The sequence below is a fragment of the Arvicola amphibius genome, chromosome 9 (assembly GCF_903992535.2).
Source record: "Arvicola amphibius chromosome 9, mArvAmp1.2, whole genome shotgun sequence".
NCBI classification, from domain to species: domain Eukaryota; kingdom Metazoa; phylum Chordata; class Mammalia; order Rodentia; family Cricetidae; genus Arvicola; species Arvicola amphibius.
This window is the reverse complement of record NC_052055.2, coordinates 125,366,776-125,389,747: the sequence shown is the minus strand read 5'-3', so window position 1 is coordinate 125,389,747 and position 22,972 is coordinate 125,366,776. Positions and strand designations below refer to the sequence as shown.

The window sequence follows — 22,972 nt, the reverse complement described above, 5'->3', positions numbered from 1 at the left end:
ATGCCCTGTAATCCCAGCACTTCAGGGGTAGAGGCAGGGTTTCAAGCTTGAGGACAATGAACTGTATAAGGAATTCAAAGCCAGCCAGCGCTACCTACAAGATGCCTAAAACTAAAAATAACAATAATCCATCTTACTCCAAAGGAAATTTAAATGACCTAGAATATGGCTGTAAAAAAGAAAACAAAACCGTAAGGATAAAATAAGGAGTCTGGAATGAAGCTGTTTGGGTCTGGGGTAACTCGAGATTCACCATGACCATGAATACATTTTTTAAAAGATTATTATGTATACAACATTCCTTCCATGTATGCTTGTATGCCAGAAGAGGGCACCAGATCTTATTATAGGTGTCTGTGAGCCACCATGTGGTTGCTGGGAATTGAACTCAGGACCTCTGGAAGAGCAGCCAGTGCTCTTAACCTCTAAGCCATCTCTCTAGCCCCCCCCCCCATGAATACATTTTAATCAGAAGCTTTATTAAATTCTGGTACTAGATACTCATGGCACCGGGACTGCAACCAAGAGCACTCCCAAGATGCAGCATCCAGTCACATCAACCCAAGGCTTATAAAGTCAAACCCCACAAAATTACATATATTCTCTCTACAAGTAGGCAGGGTCTAATTTTAACACGTCTTGCTGTTGAGCAGAGTTTGATTACAAAAGCAGAAATAGCAGTTAGTCTTAGGACCTGTTGCAGATTTTACAAGATCTGTCAATTTAAGAATAGTCTTTACAGAGTGGTGGTGCAGGCCTTTGATCACAACACTTAGGAGGCGGAGGCAAGCAAATCTCTGAGTTTGAGGCCAGCCTGGTCTACAGAGCGTGTTCCAGGATGTTGGGGGCTACGCAGACAAACCCTGTCGGGGTTGGGAGGGGAGGAGAATAGTCTTTAACTCTAGGAAAAGGGAGAGCACCGAGAACTGGTAAGGTATAGCCTGTACAAGGTAGGAGCTTACATGTTAGAGGCATTTTTTTTTTTTTTTTTTTTTTTGCTTTTTGGTCTCCCAAGCATAGTAACTCTAATTGTAGTGTTAACTATCAGTCAATACAAATAAAGCAATTATATATATACATCCTATCTAAATCTAGTTCCTCTTTGTAAGGAAAAGCTGGAATTTTTGGATGGGTAGTGAGAGATTTAACAAAATTTAACCGGATGTATTTGAATGTTGCCCTGCCCCGCAGCCTAGCCTTCGTATTCCTCAAACTGGGAGCTAAATGGCAGTCCGGGTATCTCATATGGTTGGAAAATTCCAAAGTTTAGTGTACCCTCGCTCCAAGACCTGCAGACAGGGAGAAGAGTAGAACCCAGTGCATTTCCTGCTCCTGGGAAGCCATTTCTCGACAGATGATAAGAAAACGGAGCTTGGCTGAGCCCCACTTACTTTTCTACCCAGGCTTAAGGACACAGCAGACAAGGGAAGGGGTGCAGAGTAGCACATGGACCTCACTTCCTCGGCGCCCCGCAACCCGGAGCTGCCCCTCCTCCAATGAACTCAGGTCCTGGCCCAGATGGCCCCGCCCGCGTGACGTCACTTCTGCTAACTGCGGCGTCTGCGCACTGCTACAGTACGGCGGAACTAATGTGGTGACGCCTGCGCTTTGGTCAAGCGGTGCTGCGGAAGGGAAACTGGGTCCTGCAGCATGCGTCACACCCGGAAGTGAAAGGCCGGAAGTGGGGTTGGACAGGTTATCCCCAGGGGTAGGGAAGCAGAGGCCCTGGAGGAAGGGGGGGGAGAAAAGGAAGCCAGAGTATCCTGGCCACTACTCCGAATCGTGTACCGGATTTCTTAGCTCTCAGAGGCGCGGAAAAAGGGAAGGGTGTCTCATCCCGCTTCCTCGCTTTTCGCTTTAGCCATGGCGGAGGCAGGGGCCGGGCTGAGTGAGACCGTCACTGAGACAACGGTTACCGTGACAACCGAGCCCGTGAGAAAGGCGGGCGGGGGGGCTATTTAGGGGTCTGGGAGGTACTGGGAGGGAAACAGGGGTTTGGAAAGTTGGAGGGTTTGGGATCTGGAACATGTGGGGTTGACTCTTGGGAAAATCGCAAGGGAATGGGATGTTTGGAGCGGCTGAAATCATGAAAGTGGTCAAGGAACCTTTAATCCGCAGTTACAGTTAGGGCATAGGTGTTAGGATTTGGAGTGGGGGTTCGTGTACGTAATAAACGGAAACTGGGTTAAGGAGCAAGGAGGATACTAGGAAGAAATGAAAGGCCATTTGAGAAAGCATGGTTTTGGAGGCAAACATAAAGAACGAGTACTTACCAATAGATAGTCATGGAACGGGTGCCTGTTTAAGTGGAGGGAAAGAGGATAGAAAATAAGGTGAAGGTAGTATTTTTTGACAAGTCAGGGGAGAGAAGCAAATGAGTAGACAAATAGAATTTTTGCAGAAATAAGTTAAATTGCTTTCGAAGGGAGAAAGATGCGTTGAGTTTAATAATGTCTGAGTTGAAGGAGCTTAGTAGGTTAGTAATTGCTACCAGAGATGCCAGGATGTTGGAGAATAAGTTGGCAGGATGTAGAGAGCTCTGGACTTGAAGATGAGAGTTACGAATGAAGGGTTTCTTTGGAAGAGGACAGTTTTGGATTTGTTTTATTTTGCTTGTTCAGATGTATGAGGAGGCAGAAGCCAACCTCGGATGTTTCTCAGGCACAGGCTACCCCTCTTCCCCCCCCCCCTTGTTGATTTGAGAGAGAATCATTTTTTCTGGAGCTGCCCAAATCAGCTAGGCTGGCTAGCGAGAGATCTGCTTCTCTCCACATCCCCAGTACTGGGATTGCATATGTATACCACCACTACATCTGACTTCCTTTTTAAAATATGGATTCTAGGAAGCAAACTCAGGAAAGCTCTTTACCAACAGAGCTGTCTCTGTAGCCCTGCTTTTTTTTTTAATTTTTATTTTGTTTTTGAAAGAAAAAAGCTTTATCATTTTGCAGGGGCTGGCTTCTGTCTCAGTCTCCTAAGTGCTGGGATTACATGCTTGCAATCCTCTAGAGAGAGCATGAATAAGAGGTATGGAGAAAGAAAGGGAGGCTGAAGACCAGCCACAGGGAACTGAGAAAATAACTTTCTTGTACTAATACCACCAAGGATGATGTAGAATTAAGATGAAGAAACAGGGAGGGTTGTGTTTTCCTTTGGAGACTTGCGGGCACCTTCCCAGGGTTAAGAATTGTCTTTTTTGCATACTAGTAGTTATCAAGAACAGGAATTGATATTCCTCATGAACTGGTAAAAACACGTTCTGTTTCGGCTCCCAGCACCTGGCTCCTCCAGGGACGTGGTGTGGGGTACTGACTGAGCCAGGGAAGAGAGAAGAAGAGGTTCCTTGGGAAACAGGAAAGGTCAAGAGATTAGCTAGATGGGCCCATACCTCTTCACCTTACAGGAGAATCGGAGCCTAACCATTAAACTGCGGAAACGGAAGCCAGAGAAGAAGGTGGAATGGACGAGTGACACTGTGGACAATGAGCACATGGGGCGCCGCTCGTCAAAGTGTGAGTGCTGGCGCCCTGCGGCCGGAGCCCCTGCCTCCCAGACGCCTCGGTCCCGAGCCCCTGCCTCCCAGACGCCTCGGTCCCGAGCCCCTGCCTCCCAGACGCCTCGGTCCCGAGCCCCTGCCTCCCAGACGCCTCAGTCCCGAGCCCCTGCCTCCCAGATGCTACAGTTCTCTTATTTTCTTGGTTGGAAAGGAAAATAGATGGGGGTGATAAAACTATGAGTTAGCAAGTCTGTGGGGCAAGCCATGACAGAGTGGGAGAAAGGTGCTTCTGATTCTCTGAAGAGACAAGGAGCATGGGTGCCTGAGTCCCTGCAGGGGGGACTAAGAAGGTTGCATTCTGGAAGGTAAGAGCAGACAGTGTTTGGAGAGAATTTTCACGCAGCAGTGGTGGAAATGGAACGGACTGAACGTTGTATTCTTCATCCGTTTTAACTGTTCCCTCCCTCTCCATCCAGGCTGCTGTATTTACGAGAAACCTCGGGCCTTTGGTGAGAGCTCCACCGAGAGTGAAGAGGATGAAGAGGAAGGCTGTGGTCATACGCACTGTGTACGGGGTCACCGCAAAGGACGGCGTCATACAACCCCCGGACCCACCCCAACCACTCCCCCACAGCCTCCTGACCCCTCTCAGCCCCCTCCAGGACCTATGCAGCACTAAATCCCTCTCCCTGTTCATATGTCTGCCTGACCCCAAATGTATCCATCTGGCTACATGGGGACTCAACCCATGGTCTGATCCCTTCTCCTGCCCGCTCCTTCCCTCTCCTGCCTGATAGAGAAGAGGAAGAGGAGGGTGGATAGAGATCCTGGAATTCTGACTTGCTGCTGTTCCAGAACCCAGGCTTCTGAGTTCTCCCAGCCCCTTCTTCCCTACAGTCTCTCTCCCCTCCCCCCCCGTGCCTGGGATCCAGGCATCTTGGTCTCAGTTTGTCCCTTTTCTCACTGCCAAACTACCTGTCCTGGGATCCAGTTATCTTGGCCACCTGCACCCTTAGCTTGAGTCCCAAGCTCTTAAACTGGGTTTTCAACAGTCCCAGCTTTCACTGCCAGGACCCACGCAGATCCCAGGCAATCTTGCACCTCAGCTCTGCATATAACCCTGGCTTACAGTTCTTCCACATATGCAGTTATCCTAAGTCTTAGTCCTTGCCTGTGGGATCCAAGGATTTATGGAGACCAGACCACAGGGTTCCCCAGCCCTTTCGCTCCTACATACCCCTTCTGGCCCTCAAAGGGAGTTAGGAGAGGTCTTTGTGAGTCACACCTACAATGACCTGAATATAACATTTCTGACAGAGCTGGCTGAGACCAGTGACTTAGAGCCAATGATTTTCTCAACCTTTAGTCTTTGAGCTTCAGCACTGTTGTCCAAGGGGCCTGGGTCTCTAAAAGGAAAGAGGGAGAGAGCAAAGAGATGAGGGACAGGCCCCTGCAGAGCACTCCTCCCTCCCTTTCCTGCCTAGGCTTTGATGTCTTGCTCTCTCCGCTCTCCCCCACTGGTGCTGGGATTGTCCTCCAGGCCTCCAGCTGTGCACAGTACCGAGATCAGCAAAGCCCGTGCCACCACTGAGATCTCATTTATTGCCACAGATGCACAAAATAAATAACCTAACATTACACAATGTGTTAAATACAGGCCCATTTATACACATGGGGAGAAAGGGAGACTATACAAGGATGTTTTGGATGCCCGGGTTGCTCCCAGGTTGAGAAGGGGGGGTAGCACCATTGGTTCTTAGGTGTGCAAGATGAAGTTCCAAGAAGGTGTTTAAATAAAGGAAAAAGGCTATGAGCATAGAAAACAGTCACAAATGTAGAGTGTGGACTGGCTTGCATATAAATCCCAAAATTTATATTTTAGGCTTCGGATCTGAGGGCCTCAGGTAATGAGTTAAGTGTCTTATTTTAGAAGGACTTTTCTTGAGGGGAATCCTCAGAGTGGCTCCAACCTTCCTGCTGTGGATCAGGCCCTGAGCCCTTTGGGATTAGAGGTAAATGCAGACTGTTTCCCAGGACTGGTGGTGCAGAGCTTTTCTCTATCTGCCTGGAATGATATAGAAAGGGAACTCAAAAGGTTGGGTTAGGGCATGGAGACATAGGACCAGACTGGCTTAAAGGCACGGATGTACAAGCCAGTTTGAGGTCTTGCTTTGGGAAAAAGAATGTAAGTTGGTAAAGGGTGCTTATTAGTACCCCTGCTGCGACAGGTATACAGACATGATCACTGAAATAGGTGGGTATTTTTGCACCAGAGAGAAGTGGCCTCGAGGCATCCGGTATAGGCTGGGATAAGAGGTAGGGGTCCAGACGCTCAGCCTTCTCCTGGCACGATGCGCAGCGGGGCGTGGTGATCATAAGTGCACAGCAGCGGGAAGATGCGCTCCCCGAGTGGGCCCGGCGCCTGGAAGGCGAAGAGCAAGTCCAATGAGCGGCCGTCATAGAAGGCCACACGGCCCCGCTCCCAGTCCAAGTCCACGCGAATGCGCTGCGGCGGCGGCCTGGCACCGCCTAGCAGAGTGGGCTCTGGGGCCGTGAGCGCCCATAGGCGGCCGCCGCGGCCCTCCACGGCCCATACAGCCTCGGATGGGCACAGCTTGATGAGGCCCTTGCGCGTCATGGATTCCCCGGCCGCGCCCACGGCATAGCAGCTCTCGCCTGCGTCCTCATCCTCCGAGGTAGAGTCTCTGAAGGACGCGCCCTCTACAGTCTCCACCTCCCAGCAGTGGCGGCCTGAAGCGAAGCCCTGCGCACCCAGCACGGCTGGGAGTTGGTCGAAACGCGCGGGACTGTCCAGGGGCTCTGGAGTTCCAGGTGGAGCCAGACTCACGCCGCGGTAGTCAGAGGAGATGAGCAGACCACGGTGTGCAGTGCGAGGGTCAAGCGTCAGGTCAGCTGCAGAAGAGAAGCAGAGGAAACCCCACACGAGAAGTTTATAGAGTCCAGAAAGAAAAGGGTGGGGAAGAGACCGCAAGGGCACTTAGGAGAAAGAAGTGCTTGAGTTCCCTAGACAGCTCAAAGGGCAACTGGGATAAAGCACAGAGCAGGTGGAGGCAGGCCACCAGGTGCTATGATGCACCACTTTTGTGGAACTGGACTTGGACAAGGACCATGCTGGTCCAGGACAGGGACCACTGCGTGGAGACAGGAGAGAAGACTGTCTGGTTTCTGGTGTTGGTGAAGGAAGAGAAGCTGATTATGAGGACTAATACTGCAACCATCTACAAGCCGGACTGTGGTGCTACATGCCTTTAATCCCAGCCCTTGGGAGGCAGAGAGGGCAGCTCTCTGTGAGATTGAGGCCAGTCTGCACAGCAAGTTCCCGACCAGCTATGGCTACATAGTATGACCTTGTATCAAAACAAAACGAAACATAAACCCTTGAATCTGTAGCATCTGGGTGGAGCATGGGAGTCAGGTCAGTAAGACTACTGAGAGACTGATACTGGATAGGAGCCAACTTGATTAAAGGAGGGGCAAAGGGAGGACTCCAAGGTATCAATAAAACCAGGCCACTCACCCTCGCAGGGGTAGGAACCGGACAGGTCCATTTCTATGAAAGGTGCAGCCCAAGAAGAGACAGAGATCTTCAAAGGTACCAGAAAGACCACTGACCTTATAGGTATGGGGTGCTTTAAGGAAATACTTCTGGAATAGGAGCTAGAAGCAATTTGGATTAAGTGGGATGGATGTGTGACTAAGGGGTAGGAATGGTAATGGATGAAGAGCTACCTTGGGAATGGGCAAAGGGGTAGGAGATGCTGGAGTCTTGGGGCCCTTCTCAAGAAGAGCAATAGGAGACGGTGGAAGCAGGGATTCCTGAGGGCAATCTTGTATTGTTTGAGTACACACCAAAGAATAAGGCTATTTTTCTGAGTTAAACCGTGCCTCCTGGCCAGGTGTGGTATTACATACTCATAGCCTCCACACATTAAAGGCAGAAACGGGAAGGACCAGAGTTCTACACCAGTCTAGGATACATAGGAAGACACTGTTTTAAAAGGCGTGTGTGTGCACGCGGGGGGGGGGGGGGGGAGAGTTTCAATTTTGTTCTTTAATATTTCTGAATTTACCCTATGCAGGAAAAGGATTTTCCCAAAGGTAATCAGGTAAGAACTGAGATCATTGGGGTGGACCCAGATGCAGTATGACTGCTACCTTAAAAGGGAGAAGAGACACTTGGACACAGAGACAGGCGCATAGAACAAAGCCCAGGGGAGACTCCCTGTAGGCCAAGGGAGTGCTGAGGCTTCCGGAAGGAAGCCCAGAGAGAGGCAGGGGACAGATTCCTCCTGAGCCTTCACACTCCCACTTCTAAACTTTGAAGTGTGGATGGTTGCTCAAGTCACCCATTTGTGGCCCTAGGAAATCAAAACTGATACGGATGCCAAAGGAGGCTTGACCATTTTTGACAGCTGACCGGGAGCAAACATCACAGATCGTGATCCCCGCCTCCTCCCTCCTCACCTGTCAGTCTGTGGAGCATGTTTTTCACTACAGGGTAATCTTCAGGAAGGTCCTCGTCTGAGATGGATGACTTGGGTGCCGGGACCTCAAATCTGCACAGAAGAAGGAAGGGCCAGGAAGTTATCAGCCTTCCTGTCTTTTGATGATGGTTCTGAGGATCCCATCCCTAACCTACTTGCTCCTAACAGAAACAGGTGCGGCTAGACTCAGTAAGTGGAGACAAGGGTCTGTGCCTGCAGGTAGTTGGAAGGAAGAAATAGTGAAAATGGAACTCACCGTCTCCACGTCTTCCTCATATCCTGGTATGGGCAGAAGAAAACATGGTGTGAGTGTCAGGTTCATATTGTGAGGGAGCACCAAGTGGTTGTTACCCCTCCCCACCACCTCTTAAAATGGTCTTTCTTTCGTCCCTCTGCTCCATTTTTCTCTTCTGTTCTCCTCTCTTTTTTCATGGCCTCCCTTTCTGCTCTCTCCAAAATCACTTTCTCCTCACGCTCTTATGGGTTTTCCCATACACTAGCTTCTTCCGTGTGTTCCAGACAAATGTCTACCCCTTCACCATAAAAACACACACTCATATTCCTTGAGTTAAGAGTTGTTATATAAAAGCCTCACAATAAAGCTGCTTCCCCTCTTGCCTTAAAAGCTCAATGGCGTTTATTGGGCTCTTTGTTTTATGTCATCTTTACCCTCAGGTCCCTAAACTCAGAAGCGTCCCAAGGGGCCCTTCAGATTTCATAGAGAACCATGACAGCCAGAAGAGGGCGCTGGATTCTCTCCCCTCCAAACACTGGGGTTGCCCTCCTTCCCTTTTTTATTTTTTGCCCAGAGAGGATGGCTGGAGAGGCCAGGGAGAAAAGAGAGGACGGCAATTACACCTAGACTAATTAGGTCTGTGCAGTCTTCAAAAGGCGGAAGCAGGATCCAGAGCAGGAGGGCTGCTAAGGGGAAATAAACCAGATGCGATCCCCTTGAGGTACTGCAAGGAATGGGAGTGGTTGACGTCCAAAGGGGCCCAGGGAGGGCCTAGTGGGGAGATTGTAGGGTTGCAACGTGGAAATCAGCCAGAGGCCTGCCAGCTGCTCACCCGGACCTCGCCTCCGCCTGTTTCCGCCCCTGCCTGGGGACCTGGGAGGAGCTGAGAACAATAACAACTCACAGCTCAGCTAGAGCTTGTTAGGGGGAACCCCAGCCTCAGTTGCGAAGTTTGCATCTATCTGCCCAGCATGCCCCCACCTCATTTGCCAGTCTCTTCCTTTCCCATCCCTGTTTTTCTACACCTAGTCTCAACCTTGGCTTCAGTGACTCTGTTCATTCGGCACTATCTCCACCCTCCCCGGGCTCCTCCTCGCTCTAACCCGGGTGTCTGTTCGCGTCGTCCCCTTCCCTTTTTCTGTCTCCCACCGGTAAGCCCGATTAGTCCCGGCTCCAATTTCCGTGCTCCTTGCAGGCAGGAGGCTTCTGAACGTCCTATCTGCCACCAGCACATCGTCTCTACAACATCTTAACTCCAGCTCCACTGATAAGATTCAGGCGTCTGTCCGTCGTTGTCCTCCTCCTCCCCCGACAAGTGTCAACTCCTTACAGCTTTTCCTAACTTCCTTTCTTCCTTTCTCAAATTGTTCACTCAAGACTTGCGCTCCCCCCCTCTCTCTCTCCTCCCTTCTTCCCTCCTTCCCTCTCTCCCTCTCTCCCTCCCTCCCCCTTTTCTCTTTCCCTCCCTCTCTTAAAATTTTTATTTTAAATTCCTCTCTCTTTTCTATGTAACCATCTCTAGACTGGAACTCGCTTTGTGTGCCAAGATGGTCTTGAATTTGCCGCAATCCTCCTGCCTCCGCCTTCCTGGTGCCCAGCTGTCTACTACCCGTATTCCCTTCAGGGCTTTTGAGTTAAAAGCACGGCGTCCACCTTTGCTAGGACACCCACAAACCTCTTCTTCACCAACAACCTGGACCAGCGAAGAAGGCTGACCTCCTTACCTCTCCGTGCGGGTCCAGGCAGCCCATGGTGGGGATGCGGCCCCCGCGTCGTCTCCCAGTCCGGGCCCCCGGTTCCGCCAGTTTCTCACGCAGTCCACGGCTGATGCGCACCTCCACTGCCAGACGCACGTTGGACCTCAGGCTGCGACGGGGACACGGCTGGCCACAGCAGGGGCAGGAAGGGGGTGCCGCCTCCGAGCCCGGCGCCGCCGGGGTCCCCCAGCAGCGCGCCAAGCACGCACGACAGAAGCTGTGCTCGCACGCCAGCAGCACTGGGTCCTCGAAGGGGCCCCCGCACAGCGGACACGTCGCCAACTGCTCCAGACGCTCCACCAACCCCGGGCCCAACTCGGGAGCCTCCATGGAAAGCCGAGGTCCGGATGCACCCTGGCCCGCGACCGCGACCGCGACCGTAGCAGCCGCCCCCGAGGGCGCAGGTGGCGGACCACCCCCGCTGCGTGCAGACTCGACGCCCCTTGCTGCGCCTCCCTCATTCACTTCGCACCTCCTCTCTACCCCTCTCCCAGGCTGCCTCGCTTACCCAGATCAGACTCAGCGCGTCTCCTCACCACGTCAGGTTTTATAGGGAGGGAGGAGGCCCCATGCAAGAGGTAAACAGCAAACCTTGCGTAATGCCCCATCTGGTTCTCCCGCTTTCTTAGTTAAGTTTTGGGGAACAGAGTGTAGAGACTGAGATACCTAGGTCCCAGCGCTTAGAAGGTTTGAGCACCAGGGCATGCTCTGTTGGCAAGGTTGGATTTGGTAGACCCCGTGAGTGATTCCCTGAGTAACGCGAATCACCCCCTTAGCCTGTGGTGTGTCTTTTGGTGGGCAGGGTGCCCAGGCTCGCTCTTGGCATGCGTTGCCTACATCGCCAGGGAATGAGTCATCACAGGTGGTTGGCACACCTACCTCTGGGGGTTAGGGGCCCGGAAGTTCGGGTCCTGGACTGTGTGGCTCTGGCAGGCCTTTGAGTGTTGGCATGTCGCTACCACTCTTGGCGCCTCATCTTCCTGCCTTGCCTATTAAGGTCTGGGGACACCCAGGCTTTGGGAGAAGGGCTGGAAGCAGGCGCCTACATTCCTGCCTCTCAGGTTAGGGTTCTGAATTTTCTCTCAGTCCCCCTCTCTCCAGAAGTTTCTATTTTTTCTATCTTTTTCTTTGTGTTTTTATTTGTTGTTGTTTTGGTTTTTTTTTTTTTTTTTTTTTTTTTTTTTTTTTTTTTTTTTTTTTTTTTTTTTTTGTACCTGACAATTACCTATTCTGCCTTAGATCTCTGAGACCCAAACCTGGATCATCAAAAGTAGACCATACCTAGATCTTCTGACTGTGCTACAGAAGGGAATAGACTTGCCTGGGTTTTTTTTTTTTTATTTTTGTTTGTTTGTTTTAAATTTATTTTCAATTTAAATTGCAGAACCCGAGAGCTCCCTTCTGCTTTCTTCTCGGATCTCTCTTTGTACCCTTGTCTAACTTCCATCACCGTCTCTCCCTCTCCTCATCACTCCTCCCTCCTCTCTTGTCTTTCTTCCTCTTCTTTCCCCTTCCAGATCTCTTCTCTCTTCCAAGCCTCTCTGCCTGAGAACCTTGGGGGATTCCTGAAAAAGCTTCTGTGTGACCACATACACTGTTGTGCATGGATCATGATCATCTTCTCCCACCCAGCTCCAGTGTGTGCAAGCCTCTGGATACACCCAGTGAGGACAAACACCACAAATGCACCTCAGTATTCTCATGGCATCAATGATCAGTAGATTGTTGAGGGACAGAAGAGCAAACTCGACCTAAACATGCAGAGAAGGACCTTGTCATTAGTGTTATTGTTGATAACAACAAAACAAGGCATTGAGGCTTTACCGAGCAGCAACTCTTTATTAGGCACCCCCTCCAGGCATCCTTCTCCTCCCTTTCCCATAGTCACCAGAGAGGGACTCAAATATGACACCGTGATAAACAAACCTTCACAGACAAATATACACATATTCACAACCCCCCAGCTCAGCATCCAAATGCACAGCTAAAACTCAATGAAAGGGTACCAAAATGAGGCTGGGTGTGATGGAGCGTGCCTGTAGTCCAGAACTTGGGCGCATGAGGCACAATGATTATCATGAATTCCATGCCAGCTTGGGCTGCATATGAAACTCACTCTCTCTCTCTCTCTCTCTCTCTCTCTCTCTCTCTCTCTCTCTCCCCCTCTCTCTCTCTCAAAAATAAAAAACACCCCAACATTTAAAAAAAAGATCCAAATATGATCTAAATCTGTTTTTGTAAAAGATGCATTTTCATAGTATGTGGGTAGAATGGTACCATGTCACACAAGACACTTCATCCTAATTTCTTGAAACTGAACACGTTGCCTTACTTAGAAATAGAGAATTAATTTGAGGTGATACTATATTTGATAATCAGTTGAGCTTGAAGTAAGGAGACTGTTCCAGAGTACACAGGTGAGTCCATCACAAGCACAAACATTCTTAAATGTGGAGAATGAGAATGGAGAGGAGAAACAGAGCTGCCAGCACAAGATGTTCTCAGGCTGACAGTGCTGGCTTTAAAAGTATATTTATATTATTTTTACTTACGTGTTTGTGTCTGTATGAAAGTATGTGGAGGAGGGTTGTGGGAGACAGAAGACAGCAGCATCATGTCCCCTGAAATGTGGGTACTGGGAACCTAACTCAGGTCCCCTGTAAAAGCAGCTAGCACTCTGGGCTGGCTTTATGTCAAGCTAGAATCATTAGAAAGGAGGGAGCTTCAGCTGAGAAAATGCCTCCAGTAAGGCATTTGTGGGGCATTTTCTCAATTAGTGATTAATGGGAAAGGACCCAGCCCATGGTGGATTGGTGCCACCCTGGGGCTGTTGGTCCTGGGTTCTATAAGAAGGGGGACTGAGCAAACCATGGCAAGCACTCCTCCATGGCCTCTGCATCAGCTGCTGCCTCCAGGTTCCTGTCCTGCTTGAGTTCTTGCCCTCACTGCTTTTGATGATGAACTGTTTCATGGAATTATGAGTGAAACAAACCCTTTCCTCCCCCCAAGAGACTGTTGGACATGGTGTTTACCAATGGTGGCTCTAACTAGGACACACTATTAACCATCGAACCCTCTCTCCAGCCCCATACAATGCTGGCATTGACAATTGAGGAAGGGAGCCATGATGTAAAGAAGTGGGTGGCCTCAAGAAGCAGCGAACACTAGGAGAATGAACTACCCACTCAGGCATTTATGAGGAGCCATGTCCTGCTGATACCTTAATTTTACCCCAGTGAGACCCTTTCCAGACTTGTGAACTAAAGAACTAAGATAAGGCAGTAAATGCAGGGGCTGGAGGGAAGGTGCCACAGTAAGTTTGCTACTCTTACAGAACACTCGAGTTAGCTCCCAGAGCCCACATCAGATGACTCACAGCTACCTGTAACTTCTGATCTTCTGGGCACCCACACATGTGGCATGTATTCACCTACACATACACACACGTGCATACAAGAGAATTTTAAAATATTCTTTTGAAAAAACAATAAACAAGCTAGGGATGTGGCTCAGCGATAGAGTATTTGCCTCGACACATTAGGCTCTGGGTTTGATCCTCAGCAGTGCAAAAACAAACACACAAAACAGGCAATAGATGTGTGTTGGAAACACTAAATTTGTGGTCATTTTGTTACAGAAGCTGTAAAAAAAATTAATACATGTGCTAGCCCTTCTCCTTGTGTCTTGCCCTTGTGCTTGTGGATTTTATTTTGCGGAGACATAGTCTTTCCATGTAGCCTCAGGCTGACCCAAAGTTTGCTACGTGGCCCGGATTAGCCTCAAACTTGAGATCCTCTTACCATAGCCTCACTGAATACTTGGACCACAGATATGTGGCATCACATTAAATTATGTTGTCTGTTTTATTCTGATTTCTGGATTTTACTGCTTCTCTTGGCTGCCTTGTGGAGTTCCCCTGGTCTCCTGATCTTGTCTTTCTTTTTTGTAAAACAGGGTCTCACTGTGTTCTTAGCTGTCCTGAAATTTACTCTGTAAACCTTGCTGACCTTAAACTCACAGAGAATCAGTTTGTCTCTGCCTTCTGAGTGGGTGTTTAAAGGCAGGCACCACTGTGTTCAGCCGGGTTATTTCATTTTATTGACTCCATTTCTACCTTCAAAGCCTCTTAACAATGAGTTCTTTCTGGATCTGGGACTGGAACACAAGAAAAACCACCCTGAGTCCCTTCAGTCCGAGCACATTGCCATGGCCCTCGAGGTCATCACTGGTTCACTTGCCTGGACTTTGAAACCACCAAGTTTCTGGTAGCAGATGACACCTCCAGCCAATGGAGCAGAACCTCTGGACGTGAGTGCCAGACACCAGCAGTTTCCAGCTCTTGCGTGATGTCTTGCATCATAAGTCTGCAGCAGACCTGCCCCTCCTGTTTGGTTTCTTCTGCTCTGGCTGCAGCACCCTTCTGTTTTCTGTTCCTTGAACATTCCAGGGCTGATCCAGATGTACGATCTCTGCACTCATTGTTCCTTCACTCTGGAGGAAGCTTCACGTGCCTTTCCCCGTCATCTCATTCAGGTCTCAACCCAAAGCTAATAGCGTCAGAGAGGGCTTTTGTTTTTCAGTGCTGGGGACCGATGCTGTGGTCATGCATATGCTAGGTAAGTTATCTATCATCGAGCTACATCTCCAGCTCTATAGAGGGCTTCATTCACTTGTGTTTATTTTTTTTAAATTATGCATATGTGTGTGCGCCTGTGTGAGTTTATGTGCACATATGCACAGGTTCCCCGAGAAGCCAGAGGGTGTCTGCTCCCCTGAAGCTGGAGCTATAGGCAGTTGTAAGGTACCTGGTGTGGGTGCTGGGAACCAAATCCTAGCCTCTACAAGAGCGGTAAGCTCTCTCAGCTGCTGAACTGTATCCCCGGCCTCAATACCACTTCTATTCTAAGTCATTTTCCTCAAAGGAGTTAATTATTTTCTTTATTTGTCTTCATCTTTATCTTGGTCTTCAATAATCTATTTCCCTGTTTTTATTTCTATCCCACAGATGATAAGTCCTACAGGAGCAGGAATGTAACCTTCATGTTCACCACTGCCCAATGCACACCTGGCCCAATGCCCAGTGCAGTGTCTCAATATCTCAATATCTCTACTCAGTTGTTGAGTTGCTCACTGTTGATTGGGCAAAGTGAGAAGATCTCTGACTGATTCTTCTTCTCCCATCTAAGTACAGACAAAGACACTCTTATCAGTCAGTAGTCCTTCCTTGTTGACAGGTGCTGGGGATGGGTGGTCCTGGTGGTAGGAGAACTGGAACTCAGTCTGGCTGCAGAAGCTTCCCTTCTGTAACCAGGTGGGGAGGACGCCTCAACCTTTATAGCTTGGTTTCCAAACATTCACACCTGGTGGCTCTAGGACACGGGTAGAGAAAAAGGCATTGGGTCTGGTCTCTCCTAGGACACAGGTAGAGGAAAAGGCATTGGATCTGGTCTCTGCCAGGAAACATTTCCCTTCTCAAGACCTTCTCCCTCCCTCCTCAGACTCCCTAATGAGTTCACCTATTAACGATCCTCTGATCCTCCCCAGAGTTCATTCTACGACCATAAATGGAAGGGTGGAGTTGAGTGTGTGGGTGTGTGGGTGCGTGTGTGCGTGTGTGTGTGTGTGTGTGTGTGTGTGTGTACGCACACCCGTGTGCTGGCTTGGCTTTGCTTGCTCCAGTTGACTGTGACAGAATCCTACCCCTCCTTAAAGTAGGTGCCTCCTACACAGCTGTTCCCAACCCTTTCAGGATGCCTACTCTGGTGCTATGCTCTAGCATAAAACTTCTGCATGTTCCTGGGGAATGTTAAAAGTGGGACAGGCCCCTTCCTTTCCTTTCTCCTTCCCTTTTTTCTTTTACTCCTTTTGTTTATCCTCTAGTCTGTCTTTCCTCTGTATCAATAACATGTCATCTTAAGTGTTAAAGCCTTCAAGGAGGGGAGGTAGGCGTGAAGAGGTGTTTGGGAGAATGATCATAGAACACTCATAGTCCCTGCCCTTAGAGAGTGTGATAAGGCAGGAGAAGTATATTCATCATCACCCCAAATCTATCATTACTAAATTAGGGAGTATAATAAGACAGACCAAGTACGCTGGGGTGAGGGGTGGATTGAGGGTTCTCTGTTGGCAGATTGGAGGACCAGAGGGGGTGATTTCAGAAAAGCCTCCTGGAGGAAGAGACCTGTAAAGGGAGAGATTCTGCAGTTTTCAATGTTCTTTAGTATACTTGGAAGTTCTCCAGAGCAACCGTTCTAAAGACCTGGAGTTGATCTCATCTGACGGATGCATGGCTTGAGGAGGGCTGGGGTTGAGGTGGAGACATAAGAAGATTGACTGAATCTGACTGGAAGAATCCTGATGCTCACACGTGTGAGCTACTATAGGAATCTCGCCCATCCAGCCCTTCTTCTTAGTTAACCCTAGAGTGGCTTGACGAGGAGTTTGAATAGAGTTCCTGAGTGGGAATCAGGGAGGTGGATGATCTACCACTGAGCCCTATCTTCTGTCCTGTACTCTTTCTCTTAAATGTCTTTTCTTCTGAGACTTTGCTCTCTCTTTTCAGACATGAACCAAGGCTGTGATTTGAAGGCACATCCCACCCCTGGCCTGCTCTCACTCCTTTGCTGTCTTTTCTACTCCTCTTTACAAAACTTCCCTCCTTCATTTTAGCAGGTCCTCTGAGAGTTAGGTGTTCACCTTCCTGGATTCGTTAGCCCTCTTCCTGCTAATAACTCCCATCGATGTCATGGATACTTCTTTATCCAGTCCTTAAATATCTGCTATTCATTCTCTTGTCTCCGGTGTTGCCTCCCCCGCCCACCATCTTAGCAGTATTACTTTAAGAACTGACCATTCTCTCACTCATAACATTCCATCATTCAACAACTATTTTCTAACACCAATGCATGCCTAACACTGTTGGGGGTTTGTGGATGCAAAGGAGAAGTCAGACATGGTTTCTTGACCTTGGGCGATTTAAATTCTATTGGCAGAAGCTAATAAGCAAGTAAACAAATACATTAGCAAGGTAATGATAGATTATGATAACTGCTTTGGAAATATAAAGTGGATAATATAGAAGGAACTAACCAGAGGGGCATGAAGTAGTTTTAATAGGGTAATAGAAGCTCTGCTGAGGAGGTGAAGTTTGGGCTGAGCCCTCACAGAGAGGGACCTATAGTGAGAACAGCTGGGGACCTGACAGATGAGAGGGACTCACAGTGAAGTCCCTCTAGAAGAGATGGGGAAGAGTCATCTAGTTAGCAACCTTGCGACTAACTAGAAGGTTCAGCATGGGAGTGGAGAAATGCCAGAAGCAGAATCTTGGGGTTAGAATAAGAACTGACTTTGTTCTGAGCCCTAAGTGGAGGAATTATCTGCACTTGGAAGCTCACCCTGCTTTAGCCCGCCATCCCTTTTCTAATTCTGGTTCCACATAATTTACACCCAGGGTGGACATCTATCTGTCATATTCACCCCGTCGTCTTCCAAACAAACCACTTTCCACCTGCTCAAGGTCTCTAAACTTACTACATGTAGCTGACTTCATCTGGTCCCTGATCATTAGCGATCATAACTGGTCTATAAGTAGAAAACACGTTCTAATTCTCATCCCTTAGGAGTGAGGAGTAGGGTTCTTTCTGTCTCATAGGCACCAGATTTAGGTATTCATAATATATATGTTCAGTGTTGAAGTCTGGACTCATAGGAAACAGAAGGAGCAAAAAAGAGGCCCACGCACAGTGACCCTGGCTTTGATGCTCAGGCAGCGAGAGGGATGCTCAACAGGACTGCTGATTGTCAAATATGTATGAGGTTCTGGGTTCAACACCAGTAATGAAATAAAAAGAGAATGGGATATTAAACAATCACACATGAGAGAAGGGAAAATACAAGGTGGTGAGAGCTGTATCAGGGCAGGCTCAGGGCAGGAAGCAGGAGCCCATGGGGTATTTTAAACAGAATGAGATTTGACTCGGGGAACTACATGGTAAGACCATTGAAAGGCACAGAAGATTCAAAGTCAGGAGGTCATAACTGGATCCTAAGCATCTGAGGGACACTTCAGAATCAATATCCACAGCTCAGAAGTCACAGGTATTATTAGCATATCAGACCCACCCCACTGTCCTCCTGCCATTGGCCTCTGGTGTCTACTGGGACTTGTCCTTCTTCCTCTGAAGGGCAACACCTTCTGTTCTTCTGCCTTTCAAACTCATACAAGTTCACCTATTCGGAATAAATTTAATTCATATCCAGAATTCTAGCCTCAAAGAATTCTGAGAAGTAAAGTGTTATACTTTCTAATTTCTTCAACCAAAAGGGGAAATGAAATCGCCACCTACTTAGGGTTAGAAATAAGATCTAAGGCATCTAGTTCAGTTTGAATTCCAGATAATGAATATTTTCATATGTGTATTATGGAAATACTATCTGGGACATATTTGTCTAAATAAATATTCATTGTTTACCCCAAACTCAAATTTAAGTAGAGACCTTATATTTTTATCTGTTTTTGCTGTGGTCTGTCTGTTATGGCAGGGTCTTGCTATGCAGCCCTAACTGGTATCAATCTCAAGTTCCTCCTCAGTCTCCCAAGTACCGAAATTACAGGACTGCAACAACATGCCGGTCCGTCATTTGATGAATCTAAGAACTTCACAGGAACCGAGCACAAAGACTGACAGAAGAGACCCTCAGTTGTTATGGAGGAGGGGTGGGCTCTTCTAAGGAGGATGCTAAGGGGAGATGAAGAGTCCATCACGTGCAGAGAAGAAGCAAAGATCCAGAGGCAAGAACATTGAGCTAGTGTAGGCAGAGCTGGAGCTCAGGAGCAGGATATAAAGATGGTTCATGACAATGAGAGCTTAGGTTCTGAGAAGTTAAGGGCGGGAGAGACCCCAGCTCCTTCATGCTAATAGCAGCCCTCAGAGCAACACAAGGTGGTCATCCTGAAGAGAGGAAAAACATTCTAGTAATTTATTTGAGGGATGTGGGCTTGAGGTAGTGGGAGCCAATGTAACTGGAATAAGGAGATCAATCTGAAGCACAGTTATAGATAGAACTGATGAATGTGTTGGCGTGGTCTTCAAAGAATGAGGGTAAGGAAAATGAGGGATGAGTTCTCTTTTATTTTTTGTTTTTCTTTCCTTCTTTTTCCCCCTTTGTTTGTCTTTTGAGACAGAGTCTCTGTACATAGTTCTAGCTGTATGTATTTCTCACTATGTCGCTCAGAGTGGCCTTGTAGACACCTCTCTGCGTCTGCCTTCTGTGTACTGGGATTAAAGGCAAGCACCAGCATGCCCCAATAGGGGTGAGTTCTTAATTCTGCTCCTACAACCGCATCCACACCAGCACTGTGACTGAACCAGGGAAAGTTTTTTTAAAATAAACTTTAGCTGTCTAGATAGATTCAGAGAGTAGATAAGTGTTGAGAATTCACACCTGTCTCTGTCACACGACTGTGCACAAGGATGGTGTCCTTCCCACAGAATACTCTTTAATGTGGCCTCATCTGTCCGTGCTTTCCCACCTCCCTGTCCTCTCCTCTGCTGTCGTCTTCTGACTCTCCGGTCTTCCTGTTTTGCTGTTCTCTTTCCTGAGCTCTGAAGTGGAAGCTGCTGAGACAGCAGGATTCAGCTCAAAGATCATATGGCTGAAGTAGACAAAATGGTTTTTAAAAAAAAAAAAAAAAAACCCAGATGACACGAGGCAGGGTCTTGACATCATCGCAAGGACATTCTTTAGTGTGGGGTGAGGTGGGACAGGGGTAGAGGTGATGGATGGGACTGGCTGTGGACTTGTACCGAAGGCAGCAGAATGATTGGCAGTTGGACTGGATGTGGTGTGAGAGAAAAAGAGGAGCTGAGAAGCACATTAGCCCTGGCTCAGGGAGGATGCAACTGTCAGCAGCTAAGGTGAGGAAGACTGTGAACCTGGTTTGAATGAAGATTTAAAAGCAAAGGGAGCTAAAGAGGTGTTTCATGGACTGAGAGAACGGGGTTCAGTTCCCAGTACCCACACTGGGGTGGTTCACAACTACATGTACCTCAGGTTCCAGAGGATCCAACATCTCTGAGGGCACCTTAACCCACATGGTGCACACACAGACAAGCAGGCACATATATACACATACATGGAAGACTTTTAACAATCAACATTTTCTTAAAAGTTAAATATTAAAGTAGGCATGGTCACCCCAGCTTTTATGGAAGCTGAGGCAGGAACCATTTCTGTGAATTGGAGGCTAACCTGAACTACACAACAAGACCCTGGAAGGAAGAGAGGGAGAAATGGAAAGGCATGGGGATAAATGTAGCCCAAGTACACGATACATCTGTGTGATGATGACTATGAAATCCATCAATATGTACAATGATTATACAAAGAGTTAAAGGTTGGGTATGTGAAGCTAGTTTGCCTGTGATGAACTGTGTGGCCCTAGGGAAGCACATGGCATTATGGGTAGTAATGAAACCAAAAAGCAAAAGTCGTTCCTATTAGCATTAGCCATTTGTAATTTTCAGTTTGTTTTTTATTTTTCTGCTCTCTTACCTGTAGTCAGCTCATTTGTTCAAGATCAAAGTCAGCCTTAGGGACAGAGGAGCTTGCACTGCTCCTACTCCCCATAGTGTTAGAACCTTGACTCCTGACTTCCAGGGATACAATGACTCAAAGAATATCAGAAACATGGACTCTGAGTCAGAAACATGAAAGAAACATGAGGCAGAGCAGGCTGGCTGGGAAGAGAGATGGTAACACAGAGAGTGACCTAGAAAAGCCTCTTCAGCCGAGAATCAGTCTATGTGCCTCTGGGTCTTGGCCCAAAGAACCAACTCTCCCTCCCTCTTTCCTTCCTCTTCCCTGATGACTTGTCATCAAAGTATCACAGGCATGCTGCTGGCAGCCAGCCTGGCAATTAGTGCAGCAGCCTCTCCCTTTGACTTCCTCTAGAGCCAAGCCTCTGAGATCCCCCAACTCACCCCTCCAGCTCTGCCCCACCCTACCTTGCATCTCTGGAAAAATTGGCCCCAGGACCTGCCTTGGCCTCCAAACTCCCCTCCTGGATCCCTTCCTGGAACAGAGGTAGCATATAGCACCCTCTTATCTACCATCATGGAACATCTTGGTGAGCGCCTTTGAGACCTGGACTTGGTAGTTGTGCACACCCATGCTGCTCCCTGTCCTGGTGGAGGGGGGGCATGTGAGGCATGAAGAGTAGAAGGGACATCAGGGAAGCAGAGGAAAAGGAACCCACAAAAGCTCCGGATGTTGGAGATGGCTCCAACGAGGCTGTGAAGAGCTGCTATGGGGAGGAGAAAGGTGAGGGGGACACTGAAAACCGTCTTAGGGGGGTCAGTGCCCGCCAAGGCGGGTGGAGAGGAGGGAGGCAATGAACATTAAACACCAGGAATGAATAAGGCACCAGGAGGAAGAGGCTGACTATCGAGGGAATTTCCTCAGAGGTGTTACAGTTGGGGAAGAGGCAACAGTGTCTTCACATTGTTACAGTTGGGGAGAAGCAACAGTGTCTTTCACATTGTTACAGTTGGGGAAGAGGCAACAGTGTCTTCACATTGTTACAGTTGGGGAGAAGCAACAGTGTCTTTCACATTGTTACAGTTGGGGAGAAGCAACAGTGTCTTCACATTGTTACAGTTGGGGAAGAGGCAACAGTGTCTTTCACATTGTTACAGTTGGGGAAGAGGCAACAGTGTCTTCACATTGTTATAGTTGGGGAAGAGGCAACAGTGTCTTCACATTGTTACAGTTGGGGAAGAGGCAACAGTGTCTTTCACATTGTTACAGTTGGGGAAGAGGCAACAGTGTCTTCACATTGTTACAGTTGGGGAAGAGGCAACAGTGTCTTTCACATTGTTACAGTTGGGGAAGAGGCAACAGTGTCCTCACATTGTTACAGCACCTTCAAGTTTCATTTCAGTATTCATTTCACATCTCTCACCGATATCATCACTCCCTTTTTACAGATCACAGATGGAGAAACTTGGCTGAGACAGGTGAAGTGAATCACATGACTAGTAAGAATGAGAAACCTCTCTCATTCTCTCTGGGGAGGAGACTGGTAGATCTCTGGGGCTGACTGGTTGACCAAATAGCTTACTTGTCAAGCTGCAGACCAATAAGAGACCTTGTTTCAAAAACCCAGATGGACAGCTCCTGAAAACTAACTGCTTAGGTTGTCCTCTGGCTTACACACACACACACACACACACACACACACGAGAGAGAGAGAGAGAGAGAGAGAGAGAGAGAGAGAGAGAGAGAGAGAGAGAGAGAGAGAGAGAGAGAGAGAGAGAGAGAGAGAGAGAGAGAGAGAGAGAGAGAGAGAGAGCTGGACTTGGTGGCGGCTCATGCCTTTAATGTCAGCACTTGAGAGACAGAGGCCAGCCAGGGCTACATAGTGAAAACTTGTCTCACAAAGCAAACAAACAAAAGGCAGAATTATCATTTTCTTTCCTATCACAGCAATGTCTGTTAAAAGGACAGACTAGACATCTAGGAAGTTAAACCTGTCCCATCACCACCATCCCTTTTAAGGACCCGGTCTCACTGTAGCCAGGGCTGGCTTTGAACTCTTGATCCTGTTGCCTTCACCTCCCAAGTGCTGAGATTGTAGGCATGTGCTACCATGCCTGGCTCCTCCTCACTTCTTTTTCTCACCTGTTGACAGGCTAAGTGCTAAGATTCTAAGACACTTTGCCTTCCAAAGACTGAGCTACTTGTCAAGAAGTGAGGTGATCTAAGTGAGCCAACCAGATAGGAGTGTGGCCCAGGGCTTGAAGTCTTCTTTGGGGGAGAGCAGTTTAAGAAAGTTTCACAGGGGAAGTCTGGGAAGAGGGAAATGCATTGGAGGATGATGGGAGGAGGCGGGAGAGGGCCTGTCAGGAAAAAGCTAGCAAGCTCAGTGTGTGGGAGAACTGAGTAGGTTCAAAGAAAACAAAGGAGGGGTGTGAAGAGA

General features: G+C 48.4%; 2 protein-coding genes across 2 annotated transcripts; one reads left to right on the top strand and one right to left on the bottom strand.

Moving 5' to 3' along the window:
• Window positions 1-1,660: 1,660 nt before the first annotated feature.
• Ppp1r11 (protein phosphatase 1 regulatory inhibitor subunit 11) lies at window positions 1,661-5,134 on the top strand. Its single transcript, XM_038343476.2, has 3 exons — window positions 1,661-1,932; window positions 3,404-3,512; window positions 3,973-5,134. The coding sequence occupies exons 1-3, from the start codon at window positions 1,864-1,866 to the stop codon at window positions 4,173-4,175; spliced, it is 381 nt and encodes a 126-aa protein (XP_038199404.1). The 5' UTR covers window positions 1,661-1,863; the 3' UTR covers window positions 4,176-5,134.
• On the bottom strand, window positions 5,079-10,554 carry Rnf39 (ring finger protein 39). The gene is made up of 4 exons (XM_038343475.2): window positions 9,961-10,554; window positions 8,258-8,280; window positions 7,982-8,073; window positions 5,079-6,409 (listed from the first exon to the last, which is right to left on the bottom strand). The coding sequence occupies exons 1-4, from the start codon at window positions 10,321-10,323 to the stop codon at window positions 5,829-5,831; spliced, it is 1,059 nt and encodes a 352-aa protein (XP_038199403.1). The 5' UTR covers window positions 10,324-10,554; the 3' UTR covers window positions 5,079-5,828.
• Between the last annotated feature and the right edge of the window lie 12,418 nt (window positions 10,555-22,972).